The sequence below is a fragment of the Bufo gargarizans genome, chromosome 1, assembly GCF_014858855.1.
Source record: "Bufo gargarizans isolate SCDJY-AF-19 chromosome 1, ASM1485885v1, whole genome shotgun sequence".
Classification (NCBI taxonomy): domain Eukaryota; kingdom Metazoa; phylum Chordata; class Amphibia; order Anura; family Bufonidae; genus Bufo; species Bufo gargarizans.
In genome coordinates this window covers 516208190-516224681 of record NC_058080.1, presented here as the reverse complement: position 1 = coordinate 516224681, position 16492 = coordinate 516208190, and the positions used below count along the sequence as shown (strand labels likewise).

The following is a 16492-nucleotide window of genomic DNA, read 5'->3' as shown; positions in this document are numbered from 1 at the left end:
GCCTGCAGATTGCACTTTCATGGTGGCAGGTTCCCTTTTATAAACACCAATTGGCAAACCCCTTTCATTTCTGGTCTGAATAAAATACGCAAATATGAACACAAGATGTTACCAAACAGAATATATTCATTTTTATCTCGGATGACATATAGTATAGTTTAATAAAATAAAAAAAATGCCAGGAATTACATAAAACAGATACCTGTACACCTGTAATCTAAGCATTTAGGCAAATTTTCGGCCGTTGCATAGGAAATCTTTCCGACCTGGGATCTGCATCTTTAAGCTGGTCCAGGCAGCAGACTGTGTACACATCATTTTGCATACGTCTGCTCAGCACAAACGAGGCAAGACACGTTATTAGCCCTGACTGGTGCAACAGCACAGCTTGTCATATCGTGTTATAGTCCTAGAGGCCAACACAAATCCTAAGCGAGCAGCTCAACTGACTGGTTATAAGCTTTATTAACCCCTTACATAAACAAGCTCTTGGACGTACGCAAGTTACGCAGGGACACTGTATCCATTTATAGCCACTGCGTCCAACGTATGGAGTCTAATATACCGCGCATAAAGGATGCATTATTTGTAACTAATTTATATTATAGTCTGTGAAACTGGTTTAGACAGGTGCAATACATCAGCCATTGACTCCCATTGTGAGAAACATTTTTTTTACTGCACCCCTCTGTATAGGAAAGCATACCAGACTACCTTTGCTATAAAGCAAATAGAAAATAAATTAAAAAAAGGCATTTGGATATACTCTTTCCTGTACATAAAGTAAAACTGTAATGTGAACAGACCGCTATATACGTAAGGCAGCTAATATATGTAATGGTTCAGGAAGTCATAAAAACTAAAGATATAGGAGATAGCGGGCAGACATTTTTATGGACTACCTATCAGTCATCCTAATGAAGAACACTACAATCATCCTGACAATTTTAGCAGACCGAAATAGCTGATAACAGAGAACACTATACTGTATTCCAGTGCACTTTAGCAGTAACAGACTGACACATCATGCATTGCCCTTTAAATATGTTGGCAGCCTCTACCAGTCTGTTAATTTTTAGCCTTGTCTATGCCATTTCAACTGGTTTATTTTTCAGGGACAACCCTTGACCTTTAGAGACCTTATGTTTTGCAGGACAAAAATACATTTTTAAAGGTGCACCCAACACGGGTGCCAAATCCTCCGCCCTCGCTTTTCAGCTGCGAGATCTAGTTTTTTTTTACTAGAAATTCTGTTATTCAAACATATGCCATTAAAATAAAATAATTCCGAGATGTATTTTTTTAATCAATTCACGTGCCCCACCTTCCCTGCTGGGACTGAACCGGTTAAACTGAAGGTATGAACGCCAAACCCTCTTTTTAAATTACATTCCCTAACACAGGCTTGTGTCTTTAAGAGACGAATGAAATATTAATAGAGAGAATATTTGCAGATCTGTCTCTTAAATGACAGTACAGAGGGGGGGTTTAAACCTGCCTCGGGCGAGCCGCAGGGCCCTTCCAATCCATTTAATGCGAGAATTCTTTTTCTCTGTCTGACAGAAGCGCTGCTCCTTTCTCCGGTTCTGTAACGCTGACTTTGCAGCGACGGCGATCGGGTAAGAAATGGTTAAACGGGGAAAAAAATAAAAATAAAAACTTGTTTGTCTCACAAACACTGTTTCACCTTTCGCATTTGATACTGATTCTACCTGTCATTGTGCAATCGCACAGAACGCTGCTCCCCGTAATACATACCAAAACCATATTTTTATAGCCTCTGCCAAAACTTGTGATTTGCTTCTATGCGATTCATGGAACGGAGCCACTAAATTAGGCACATATTCAGAACTCATTATATTGCAAGAGACAAGTTTGTGGGAGCGGAGAAAAATCGATGATGGGATACAGAATGTTCTCCAATGGCAACTATTCTATTTTCTATCTATAAGATATATTGGATTTCGGAGTCTTTCTGATTCATCGATATATAGTCGCCCAACCAGCTCAGTGGAGGCAGAAGGGCCTACAGTACATAAGTGACATTTAATTAAACGGAAGCCGCTCCTCTCCGCTGAACAGAGCAACGCAGGAATGAATTTGGCCGCACGGATTTGCAGATGATGATTTATATATAATTTAAATACAGCTCCCGTCGTGCACTCAGCCGCGTGAATCAGGGAAGATATGCCGTCTAGGTAGTTTATTATTCTGCACTCCGTGGTTAGTTCGCGTGGTGGATGAAGGGTTAAACCTGCCTGACCACATGCTCCCGAATGAAAACGGGTTTATCAGTGCTTGAGATTTAGATTACAATAAAAACAAAAGATTAATTTAGCGTCTGCCAAGTAACATGAGATCGGACGTGCCAGGGGCCACGAGGCAATGCACTATTTTATGGAAATTTAGCCATCCTGATGCTAGATCCAGAGCTGCTGTTTGTTAGTGGCCCTGGCTCATAGAGGGGGGTTCTGAATAGTGCGATCCCTCCACAAGACCCCCCATACACATTAAAGAGGTTTTCTGTTATTTTTCAGGACAGGTCATCAATATCTGATCGGTGGGGGGCCAACATCCGGGACTGCCGCCGATCAGCTGTTTTGAGAAGGCACCAACGCTCCTGTGAGTGCCGCGGCCTTCTCCGTGCTCACCAAGCACAGCACCGTACATTGTATAGCAGCTGTGCTTGGTATCGCACTAAGCCCCGCTGAAGTGAATGGGGCCAACCGCGATACCAGATGCTTTTACCCTATACACAGGGCAAATATTGTAAACAAGCACTCCTGATAATTGCCCCTGTTCCCAATAATTGCCCTGATCACTGGAACATGTGAAGGGCCATTTAGCTTGAGCTCCTTCACAGTGGAAGAACCTGAAGAGTAAACTCTAAAGGCCCCCATACAAATTGGTGTACTGTGAGCTGAAGCCGCCATAAACAGCAGGTTTGGCCGACACTAATCAATAATGGGAGTTCCCGATTCTCCCCTGATGATGTCAGGCAAAGACGGAGTGGATGAACTGAATTTTTTTAACCTGGTCCTTTTGTTCTCCCAGAAGATAACTGTCAGCAGCGTCAGCGGCTCTCCTCTCTTTCCATGGCCAAAGCGATCATGTATGGAGGAGCCGGGGGAGACAGCTGTTGACCGACAGCTATTGAATGTGTATGACCGGCTTAAAGGGGTACTCTGGTTGGTCAAGGTTATCCTCTATCTACAGGATAGGGGTTAACTATCAGATTGGCGGGGATCCTACTGCTGGGATCCTATCAATCACAAGAATGGGGGCCTTGCACCCTCTGCCTGGAGAGGTAAGTTGATTTTTTAAATATATTTTAAATGTCTGATCTGAGGTCAGATTGGGACTGATCTGATGCTAATGGAATGTGGGAGGGTCTTATGGGAGTCTGATCTGATGTTGGGGGGGGGGGGCTGATCTGAGACTGGGGGTCTGATCTGAGGCTGGGAGCCTATTGGGGGTCTGATCTGAGGCTGGGGTCTGAACGGAGGCTGGGGGGTCTGATCTGAGGCTAGGGAGGGTCTGATCTGAGGTTGGGAGGTCTGAGGGGTGTGTGATCTGAGGTGAGGCTGGGGGGTGTGATGTAAGGCTGGGGAGGGTCTGATCTGAGGCTGATGTAGGCTGGGGGGTCTGATAGGAGGCTGATGGAGGTGGGGGGCAGATCTGAGGCTGAGAAAGAGACAGTGGCAGGGAGAGTGAAAGCTGGGTAAAGCCCTCCCTGGACCCCCCGGGTTTAGCTTGGCTGCAATTAATGCCAAATAAAGACTAAATATATAACATTCTCAACTTAAAAATTAGACTGCTATTTGTGGTCGAAATGGCACTTGTACTATTTGTAATATATAGTGCAGGCGTCATTTTGTGCTGCAAAAATACAGTGCTCTAGATTTTTTTGATATATAGCACAATTTCTGTAAGGCTACTTTCACACTTGCGATCGGAGCGGATCCGTCTGGTGTCTGCACAGACGGATCCGCTCCTATAATGCAGACGATGGGATCCGTTCAGAACGGATCCGTCTGCATTATATTTCAGAAAAAATTCTAAGTGTGAAAGTTAGCCAGATGGATCCGTCCAGACTTTACATTGAAAGTCAATGGGGGACGGATCCGTTTGAAATTGAGCCATATTGTGTCAACTTCAAACGGATCCGTCCCCATTGACTTACACTGTAAGTCTGGACGGATCCGTTTGGCTCCGCACGGCCAGGCGGACACCCGAACGCTGCAAGCAGCGTTCGGGTGTCCGCCTGCTGAGCGGAGCGGAGTCCAGACGGTGCCAGACTGATGCATTCTGAGCGGATCCGCATCCACTCAGAATGCATTGGGGCCGTACGGATGCGTTCGGGGCTGCTTGTGAGAGCCTTCAAACGGAACTCACAAGCAGTGCCCCGAACGTTAGTGTGAAAGTAGCCGAACTTAACCCGAAGTCACTTACGATATATGTTTGACCATATATTTTGTATGGCCCGCGAATGATGTTACAAATATCCAAATGGTCCTCGGCAGCAAAAAGGTTCCACGCTCCTGCTTTAAACCAAAGCCTAGCATGGAAAAAGTGTCTTTATTCCATAACGGAGGTATATTTTAATACCTAACTCAACCAGTCATGATGACCTAACATCTCCTTTCTTTACCACTTTGCTGCATAAAATAAAGCCATTACTGTACTCGCCTCCATTACTGTGGCGCTTTAATATTTAATGTATTTCTCTCTCCTTGGCCTGATTTATGGTGAAGTTACATGTGCTATGATTACAGGAAGCTAAATAATATCATAGGTACTTATTTCAAACAGTTTAACCTTCATTAGTAGAAGCCTGTCACCGGCTGCTAAGAGATGGACTGTAATTCCCAGCCACGTGATGAACAGACATTACAATCAAGCCTCTTTAGTCGGGAGTTAATCTGCATTATAAACCCAGCTTGACCCAAACTCTTATTTTCAGACCATAGGAACTGGTCCCTAAATCGGGACAATGATTTACCTCAGAAATGCGAGCGGAGCAATATATTATTCATTAACTAGAGGCTCTCTGTATTGACGTCCTAAGCCCTGTTTGGCAGGGTAGGAGTTAAAAAGGCACACATAATAAAGAGAGAGGGATAAGGAGTGAAATCACCCAGAATTTAGACAAAGGGCGCTGTATTAAAATAGAGGCCTATTGAAATAAGTGAAAAGGGTCTTATCAGCCCCTGTCATATCTCTCACTGGTGCCACTGGATATGGAAGACTGTTTCAGCTGAGGGCCTCAGTGCTGCATTTAGACAGCTTAACCTCTTCAGTGCTGACTGGAAAAGGAGCATAAATGTACTGAATGCAGGTTAAAATGGAGCTGGTCTTCCCTCCTTGTACACATAACTATATACAGTAAATAGATATAGGAGATTCCCCTCCATCCTGACTGGACTTCTTATATCTATAATTTTTATTGTATTTTTTTTGCAAAATCCATCAAGTCATGTGCAAACAGGGTAGATAGGGGTCTACTGTATTTAATATTCATTAAAGGAAATATGTCACCTATATTTTCTCTGCCAGTTAAAACCAGATAGTAACACATAACCTTTTTAGTAATCTGTTTTATTTTCAGATTGTAGTTTTCTATTCTATATATGGGGACATCCATCTTGCCTGAGATGTTAACAGCATTTAGAGATATGCTTTACAGCAGCCACCATGGGCCTTAGACACAATGAAAAGGTGGGGGACCCCACTGACTTTTATGGGGGAGTTTTTTTTAGGCATGATCTGTGACCTGAGCGAGTAGACAAGCTGTGATATCACCTATTGTGTTATGAACATTTAGATGATCTCTGTCATTCTAATCCCACCTGTAATGATAGTGAGAGGACTGCTGAAAAGTGATCTGCACAGACTATATTATCGTAGTGTAGACACGGACATGGAAAATGAAAAATAACCACCAAAATTCTTTAAAAATATTGTTAACATAAAAAGATTACACATTTAGTTAAAGGGATTTCACAAGACTTTTATACTGATGACCTATCCTTTGGATGGGTCAGATGTATTTGATAAGTGGGGGTTCTACGTCTGGGACCCCTGCCGATCAGCTGTTTGAAAAGGCACAAGCGCTCACGGTAGCGCTGCCGCCTTCTCTCAGTTCACTAACCACAGCGCTGTACACTGCATAGCAGCTTTGCTTGGTATCGCAACTCAGCCCCTTTCACTTCAGGCCATGTGACCAAAGAAAGTGATGTTGCATGGAATTGGCAAAGCTGCGAGACATCCGTGTCGCTATTGCGAGCACTGCTGCCTTTCCAAACAGCTGATTGGCGGAATGTCAGAACCCCACCGATCGGAGGATAGGTCATCAGTATAAAAGTCTCGGAAAACCCCTTTAAAGAATTCCACCTTTAGCTCATTCCACTCAAATGATAAACCTATGCAGCAGTTAAAAATAAGTGTCTATAGCGCATCATAATGTAATATTACAAAAAAAGATATATAAAAAGGCAAAAATAAAATACAAAAGTGAACATATCAATCTTATTTTTTTACTTACACTTTCGAGGCTCCAGACCCTTGTTTGAACATACAAGGTGCTTTACTGGAGGATTCTGGGTTCTTTGAAGGCAGGCCAACATGGTTACAGGGGCTTATGGTCACCTAGGCAGATGGTCACACTGCAGGAAGACATTAATAACGTTAGTTAATACATTGCAACCGGGTTAGGTATAACATTACTGTAATCATTTTACATTCTTCAGTAAAAGAATAGGAAAATAAAAAGAACTAGAGCATTAGAGGCATTGAAACATCCATCATCAAAACATAGGATCGTCCCTGGAAATTAGGAGCTGCTGGCAATTATGAGACCTGCAAATTGAAATCCCACAATATGAAGTACTAGACGGCAGCAATGTGATCCGTTGACAGGAAAAGTCTGCTGCATGTTATTCACAGCAAGGGGAGATTGCAGCCATCTACATCAGTGACTGTGAAAAGCCCTCTGTTACATGCCACATCAATTATGTGGCTGCAATAAAGTCATCTATATTCTAAGAATAAGCGGTTAAAATATTTACACAGGGAAAAAACTTCTTATAGGATTAGAAGAAAATATAAAAGCTCTTGCTTTTTGTTTTCTAGGGAGTCATGTATTTCACTTACAGAATTGTGGAAAAGACCACGAATGAGAGAGGTTGTACCGTGAAAAATATTCACCAATTTACAAACCAGCACCTGAATCTACATATTTTAGTAATTGCATGTAATAAAAAAAATTGTATAACCACCAAGTTATTCAATAAAAATAAAAAAATATCTGTCTAGCGCCACCTGCTGTTTGTTCTTTCCGAGATTTCTCTATCCACCTCACTGAAGTGGACGCACATGCTCAGTTTTATCCCTTAACTGTGACCAGCCATATCTTCTGTTAGAAACTGTGGCAGCTACAGGAAGAGAGCTGCAGCAGGAAGGACACGCCCCCTGAGCTGCCAGCTTGAAATAAGTCTAATCAGAGCAACTGGAGCAATTAATGGGGAGATCTCTGGTTCCATGTGGGGTACAGGGCTGGTTTTATTTTTTCTTCAGAAAAAGATTGTCATGTACTATATGAAAGGATTTTCATTTTTTACATTAATCATGAGATAAACCCTTTAAGGGAAAAGGCTTGAGATGCCAGAAGTCTACCCATTTTAGCGTAAACATAAATTTTATTTAATAATTCTAAGAATTCAAAGGCTACATGCACACAAACGTGAAAAACAAGTTTGACAGATGTTTAAGCAACGGTCATCACAAAGCCATTTTTAAAGCTGATTGAAGTCTGTGGACCTTTTTAACAGCCAGTTAATAGTGGCCGTCAAAAAGTAGGACGTGACCTATTTTTGGCCGTTTACACGACCACTGAAATTCATGGGACAGTTTTTAACAACAGTTTAGACAGGAGCCTTCTCATTGGCCCAAAAGCAAGAAGAGAGGTTACTGATGAAAAAAAAATAATCTAGAATATTTGCGATTACGAATATATAGCACTATATTCTACATCTTCGAGAGTTCTCAAAGTGCCGATATTCACGATCAACACTAGTGAAGAAGCCTTGTCACCTGTGGAGTCTGAACTCTGGAGACTGGACCAGGCAGCGGCAGTGCCCCCTTGTCTTTTTAGGGGGTTATATAAAAAAAAGATTTTCACCATTCTTAAAGATTAAGTCTGCAGGGTAAATCTCGCGCCGTTCAGAATTCGGCGCAGGCGCATTGAGGATGCTGGCAACCGGCGAGCGTCCTTCACTCACTGCGCCTGCACCGAATACTGAACGGCGCGAGATTTACACTCCAGACAGTGCCGGAGGTAGGAGACCAACGATGCATGCCCCTGTCAATCTAGTGTAGCAGGGCGTGGCCAGAGGTGGGAGAATGGAGCCTCTAGGAGCAGGGGATACGCCCCCCCTGCTCCTAGAGTCTAATTTGCATATTATAAAAGTTATTTTTTCTCAATAACGGTGGCACGCAGTGAGGTGGCACTAATATAGTTATGTTCAGCTGACATTAGCCCATTGCTAATGTCAGCCAGCTTAATACCCATTTTTTAGGTGACAGAAACCCTTTAAGGAATTTTTGAATGTGCTGTACAGGATATTTTTTTTTATTCAGCTAACAGTAGGATATATGATAAAAAAACTAAAACATTATTGAGGCTACTTTCACACTAGCGTTCGGCTGTCCGCTCGTGAGCTCCGTTTGAAGGGGCTCACGAGCGGACCCGAACGCTTCCGTCCAGCCCTGATGCAGTCTGAATGGATGCGGATCCGCTCAGACTGCATCAGTCTGGCGGCATTCAGCCTCCGCTCCGCTCGCCTCCGCACGGACAGGCGGACAGCTGAACGCTGCTTGCAGCGTTCGGGTGTCCGCCTGGCCGTGCGGAGGCGTGCGGATCCGTCCAGACTTACAATGTAAGTCAATGGGGACGGATCCGTTTGAAGATGCCACAATATGGCTCAATCTTCAAGCGGATCCGTCCCCCATTGACTTTACATTGAAAGTCTGGACGGATCCGTCCGAGGCTATTTTCACACTTAGCTTTTATATGCCAAAATAATGCAGACGGATCCGTTCTGAACGGAGCCTCCGTCTGCATTATTATGATCGGATCCGTTCAGAACGGATCAGATCGAACGCTAGTGTGAAAGTAGCCTTACCTGTAAAATCTCCTGACATTCCAGTGCTGAAGCTCTGGTGGGCCTCGCTGGTCATTATTCCCTTTGCTGCAGCAATGTCATCACCTACATCCATGTGACCAATGCAGCCAATCACTAGCCTCAGTGGCGATGCCAGCATGTAAAATACGAGATGGCTGAGGCCAGTGACTGGCTACAGTGGTCATTCGCATGTATGGGACATCATCGCTGAAGCAAAGGAAACAAATACCAATGAGGACCACCATCAACAACGCAGCCGAGGGGGTGTTTAACAGGATTTATCACTAAACTACTGGACAACCCTTTCCGGAAAAGATGGTTGATGCCATACAGAGGAACAGTAAGGCCCTAAAAAATTCTGTGGGTGAAGTACTATAGCTCGGAGTAAAACAAGAGTCTGCATGACTCCTTATAATACCTGGTGATTTTGCCCCTCATCTATTATCATGCCATTTACTTTATACATACAGGATGCTCATATTATAAAAACCAAAAAACTTAATTTATATTACACACACTCACGTTTGCATAGCATATGTTTTTTGAAAAGTAGCCAGAAAGATAAAAAATTTCAACTAATGAACATAAATCCCAGAAACACCCAAAACACTTGTGTGTCCTGTGTTTTATATTCCCCATAGACCTACAGCTAACATCTGGAGCTGGCGGTTTAAAGCAAAAAATGCTGAAAAAAATACAGGTGCAAAAACACCACACAAAAAAAATGCTGAAAAAAATGGCACAAAAAGAAACTAACCTCATCAGGTTTCCATCTATTCCCTGACAGTCAGCACTGGGATGACCCCAAGCTATTAAAGTAAACATCTGAAGCTTGGAGTAATTGTAGATAAACACTCCTAAGCATCAGTGGGGGAGACGTTCTTGCATCTGTAACAAATGCATGGTAAAGTGCACGCCTGTGAAAAGGTTACTGAGCGAATAAACTAGGAGAGGCCTTGTGCAACTAGAGGCAACTCTGCCGTGCCCAGTAACTTCAAGATCAATTTGTGAAACCATTTTCTGGATATTTGGTCTATCGTAATGGGTCTCCGTAATGAGTAGTGGAAATACCATGCTACAGTCAATATACATACTGTAGGATTTTATGTTTTTGTGGTTGGAGTGCTGGAATTCTTCCTGATTAGGTTATAGATGATACCAGAACTAGCAATGCTCACTGGTAATAGAGAACTGTACTGAAATATTTATATATGTTCTTGAATATACAAAATTTGTGGCATTTTGGGCTAGAAGTCCTTTATCTTTGGTTTCTTCCTTTTACTGGTGTACATAGTTTATGGTACTAGGTCTCTCTCTTCGATTCAACAAAGCTCTATTGGCAAGACTGTACACATTGTCAAAGCAAATGGGGAATAGGGGAACTAGAGATGAGGAAATTTCTTCAGGTCCGATTCAGCCAAATGACCGTCTCATTTGATGTGGTTCAAAGTTATTCAGAAAGGGCTGTGATTGCCCTTAAAAGTCTTTTTCCCCTCTTTCTCCCTCCCTCTTCCATTCTCTCCCTGTCACTCCTTGATTATCTCGAATTGAATGACACAAAATTCGGGTACATTTTTTTTTAAATAAATGCACTCCGTTCTGCCTGTAGAGAACTGGAATGTACTTAACAGATGTGTACACCTAAACCTATCTGTACAATACCTGAAAGAATACAAAAAGTTCATCAAATAGCTCATAAACAATACTACAAATGTTCAACTGAGTGGAAGTAAATGAAGTTATTATGGAGTGCATGTTAGATCAATTTCAGTTCATTAAAACAATCTACAGCTTCCAATCTTTGTCAAATCTGTCAAAACAATCATTCTGTGTTAAAGGGGTAACACATTTAAAATGACAGCATCTGCTGATATGCCATAGATGTGTGTGAAGAGATCACAAGTCTCAGGTTCCAGACTGAAAGGGCTTTTGCCACCTTCTGTACCACTCAGATTCCAGTCATGAAACGGACACATTCTAAGCAACGGTCCATTCAGATCAATTGACAAAGCGCTTAAATCTGTCCTTAAAGGGAACCTGTCACCTGGATTTTGGGTATAGAGCTGAGAACATGGGTTGCTAGATGGCCGCTAGCACATCCACAATATCCAGTCCCCATAGCTCTGTGTGCTTTTATTGTGTATAAAAACCGATTTGATACATATGCAAATTAACCTGAGATGAGCCAGAGCTTGAAAATATGACTCTTCTCTGGTCACACAAGTAAGATATGACTCTTTTATGTTAATTTGCATATGTATCAAATCGTTTTTTTGACACAATGAAAGCACACAGAGCTATGGGGACTGGGTATTGCGGATGTGCTAGCGGCCATCTAGCAACCCATGTCCTTAGTTCTATACCCAAAATCCCGGTGACAGGTTCCCTTTAAACTTTTTAAAAAAGTGTATCATATCTACAACAGCTGACACCTAATACGGGGCTTGTGCCCATTTTATGACTTATCAAGGTATGTCAACTTTAGCAGACGTGTACCAACACAACTGGTCCTTACGACATTATGAATAATTGTGACCCATTGTATGACTGCAGTATCTTGGCTTTAACATCTTAAGGCCTATTGCACACGACCGTATGGCTTTTTCAGTGTTTTGCGGTCCGTTTTTCATGGATCCGTTGTTCCGTTTTTTGTTTCCGTTGTGTTTCCGTTTCTGTTCCGTTTTTCCGTTCCGTTTTTCCGTATGGCATATACAGTATACAGTAATTACATAGATAAAATTGGGCTGGGCATAACATTTTCAATAGATGGTTCAGGAAAAAACGGAACGGAAACGGAAGACATACGGATGCATTTCCGTATGTGTTCCGTTTTTTTTGCGGATCCATTGACTTGAATGGAGCCACGGACTGTGATTTGCGGGCAATAATAGGACATGTTCTATGTTAAAACGGAACGGAAAAACGGAAATACGGAAACGGAATGCATACGGAGTACATTCCGTTTTTTTTGCGGAACCATTGAAATGAATGGTTCCGTATACGGACCGTATACGGAACGCAAAAAACGGCCAGTAAACGGGAAAAAAAAACGTGTACTCCGTATGCATTCCGTTTCCGTATTTCCGTTTTTCCGTTCCGTTTTAACATAGAACATGTCCTATTATTGCCCGCAAATCACAGTCCGTGGCTCCATTCAAGTCAATGGATCCGCAAAAAAAACGGAACACATACGGAAATGCATCCGTATGTCTTCCGTTTCCGTTCCGTTTTTTCCTGAACCATCTATTGAAAATGTTATGCCCAGCCCAATTTTATCTATGTAATTACTGTATACTGTATATGCCATACGGAAAAACGGAACGGAAAAACGGAACAGAAACGGAAACACAACGGAAACAAAAAACGGAACAACGGATCCATGAAAAACGGACCGCAAAACACTGAAAAAGCCATACGGTCGTGTGCAATAGGCCTAAAGAGGACTTTTCACCAGTTTTTACTTTATAAAAGCAATGCTTCATGCTGTAGCCCATGTTCAGTAGATGTCATATCGCAATTTTTTATCATGATATGCTTCTCCGTTGCGCCCCTCGTTCTGTTTAGGCACCCTGTACGCTAATTAATAGCATCGGTACAGGGAGTGGAAGACATCAGCTTTTCTCAGTGGGTGTCTCTTCTCCCTGGCTGTGGCGCTGTCCAATCACAGTAGACCACGTCACAGCCATTGAGAAAAAACAGCTCACCTTCCCTGGCTGTGACGCGGTCCGCTGTGATTGGACAGCGCCAAAGCCAGGGAGAAGAAACACCCACTGAGAAAAGCTGATGTCTTCTTCTCCCTGTACCGATGCTATTAATTAGAGTACAGGGTTCCTAAACAGAATTAGGGGCGCACCGGCGCAACGAAGAAGCATGTAAATGCAATTTATCAACCAAACATTTATGGGAAAGTCTGACAACTCCTCTCACCTTTCTCATCTTCTGCTTGGAAACTCAGGTATCTGAAAGATTGAACCATGGATATGTGGCCATGGTGTGTAAAAGTCAAGAGTCATAGCTATTGGCCATAAGATCATTCATTTGATGATATATAAAGTGCATGGGCAGCTAGGGTGTAGAACCTTCAGCTTCTCAGTTGGAATACCTACTTGCTAAGCTATTCTGGACAACGTTAAGGTAGCCACACGCATACTTTAGTCTAATGTTGATCAAAATCAACAACTTCTAAAAAGTATCATTTGTGGAGTGAAATATAACAAACAATTGTTTTAGCCAATGAGGACAGTCACTGACTAGAAATAAAGGCCTCAAACATGTTAGAGTACTGGTGGCCAAACCTGGCGTTTGTCAATGGGGTAGTTGACAAAGTAATGTGTACATGAGGGAGCGCATGACTCTTTCATGACACTGGGGGAAAGTCAGGAGCTTCTCATACATGCTAAATTTTAGTGCCTGATCCTCTTGTTCTCCCAGAAAATAAGCAGTCACCAGAGTGGTCTGCTTTTTCTCCTCTCTTCCCACTGAAAATGCATGCATGAGATGAGCATGTATGAGGGAATCAGGAGAGAATTGTTGGCCAAACAAGCATTTGTCCATTAACTATTAAAAGTGTATGGGCACACACCAAGTCTGTTGTGTTTAAAATATACTTGACCTATCATTGCCAGTACTTGACCGATTAGGATGTAGCCTGTGGTTACCCAAACTATCATTACGTAGAAGAACATTCCACAAAAAAAAAAAAAAAAAAAGTTTATCCTTGGCTTGGTGTCATGGAACATGTGTGGCCAGTTTGATTAACTGTAACGTCCAATATGGATGTATTACGGTAACAGTTGTTCACCAGACAATCGTTTATTTTCAAGTTTTCAACCAACTTTCTACTTCTGCCTCATGTGTATGGCCACCTTTATGATGCTATGACACTAAAATCAACCACTCTAGAAGGGATCACATCAATGATAACTCTGCAATTGTTCCGATGAGATAACACATAGCAGTGGTGAAATATTAATAGAAAACCTTACTGTTTGGTTTGGTTGTAAAGAATATACTTGTGACAGTGGTGTGCCAGCTACTGATAAGGCAACCTATGGGTCAGGAACATTTTACCCGTCATCAAAATGATATGTTTCCAAGTCAAAAGTACTTTTAAAAGGTCTAACAAAAAGAAATATTGTGTCTTGTATCTAGGTAATGGAGGCTTGCAAGCAGAAGCATTCATTTTACTGTGACATACATTTTTAGAATTACAGACTTTCTGCGGTATGCAAAACACAAGCGATTTGTATCACTTAAAACAAAGCAGTTCAGCAAAACTGATACAAGTTTTAAAAGCCGAAGGACAAAGCTGTTATTTAAAACCAGGCAGGTGTCTGCCGAGCTCCAATTGTAAACCGTCACTTCCTTTTTTTTCCTTTATTCAGATTCTTAATGAGGTATTCATCCTTTGAAAGATATCTGCGCCACCTCCTTAAGATACTAATTTCACAACAAAATCCTCGTTACAGAGTAATTACTCTAAACGCCTGTCTAAATTCCATCTGTCCTCCTGCTCTCTCTCAAAGGCAAATGGAGGAGCTCGCAGTACGGCTTTTAAAGCGCTGCTCATTTGTTTCTTTTCATTCATTTTTTTAATTAACTTTTTATGTGAGCAAAGAAGTGATCATGCAAGAATTCTCCCACTGGATCCGATCCATGGCCCACAGAAAAAGTTTCGGCAGATCTTACACTTAGAACCTACACTATTTAGAAATGGGCCAAAACGTTGGTTGCCACTCAAGCGGTAAACCACTGGATCTGCTAGTATTTACAGCTGGGGGCCAAAGGGAGTTTTTTTACTTGTAAGGTTAATTGCTGGAGTTTTCATGAGGCCCCTACTGCAAAGTGGATACAGCTGAATACAATGGTAGAGCAGGGAGCCATCAGCTCCCTGTGACCAATGGTTTAGCATAGGCAGGTGCTATGCAGTGATATCATTACTATCCTACACTTAACAACTGGATAGGCCGGAGCAATTCTGTATTTGGAGATCGTTCTGGTCTGGCATGATGGCAGCACTACATTGCATCTGCCTGAGCCTTAACCATCCAGTTTAGGCTCCCTCTATTTAGTCATTATAACTAGTGAAAAAACTCTGCAGTGGAGTTTTCATAAAATCCACCCCAGGCCAATACCTTATATTCCAACTGCTGTTGTATCATCTTTGTCCTCAAGCTATTGGGCCACTTGCTTAGCAAACTATAGGAAAGTATGTCGCCATCAAGGCAAACTTACAACCTCTGGCCATGTGTATAATCAAACCAAGCAAGATGAGGACAACTCCACCCAACCCCCACCCCCGCCCTGGGAACTGTACCAAACTGATTTTTTATAGCTCCTTATGTCACAAGGTACCACTATTTACCATCAAGAACGCATGACAAAGAGGCGCTTGCAAACTCGTGTCTGCATGATTTACAGCTCTGCCACATTTTGACAGAAACATTCAACATATTCTGTACGGAACATAATAGATGATATAGAAACACAGCAGCAAAATAGGAACCTAATTTAGTAAAAAAAAAAAAAAAAAAATGACATATACTGTATAATATATATATATATATATACACACACATACATTATTATTTTCCTATGACCATAGATAATGGGTATCTGCTGTAAAAACGCACTAAGGAAACAGCACATATTAATCAATGGAATTCACCCCAATCAGTGTTATAAAATAATGACCCCCCCCCACCCCCAAAACATATACAGAAAGCATATGCAGAAACACACAGCATCTCTCCCATAAGCCTTTTCTAAATAAAAACATATTTGCCAACAATTCAAGCCTGCCTCCAGGCAACTGCTCTTCCACCGTTCAGTAGTAAATGAATTTGCTTCCTTACCTCCAAACAAGCATGCATGAACATATATATAGCCATTAACTCTGTTGTTTCCACTACCCCATCCACAAGAAGACTGTAGCCACTCAGACGGAAATAGCAAATTATAGTGTTCTCAGGACTAATGACTGACGACCACATCTGACCTCCAATAGAAGAGAGGTTACGGCATATAGTGGTAGAATACTAAAAAAAGGAACACAACCGATACTGAATCACTATCAAGGGGAAACGTATTAAGGAGGATTTGCTGTACCTCTATTGTTTCATAAAATATATCAAACAAATAAATTAGTAGCATCATAAAAGTAAATCTGTTATGATGAGATCTGGGGCTTTAAAGAAGACCAATCACCACAAAATTCAATGCAGTCTGAAAGCACCATGTTATAGAGCGGGAGGAGCTGAGCAGATTGATATGTAGTTTTCTAGGACAAGATTCAGTAAAACCTGTAATTT

General features: G+C 42.0%; 1 protein-coding gene across 2 annotated transcripts in view; it reads right to left on the bottom strand.

Moving 5' to 3' along the window:
• Positions 1-16492, bottom strand: part of FAM222A (family with sequence similarity 222 member A) — a 79551-nt gene that overhangs the window by 22081 nt on the left and 40978 nt on the right. For both annotated transcript variants that reach the window (XM_044288732.1, XM_044288739.1), the window contains exon 2: positions 6545-6665. In XM_044288732.1, coding sequence (XP_044144667.1) covers positions 6545-6626 — 82 coding nt within the window. In that variant the 5' untranslated portion in view covers positions 6627-6665. The remainder of the gene's footprint in view (positions 1-6544; positions 6666-16492) is intronic.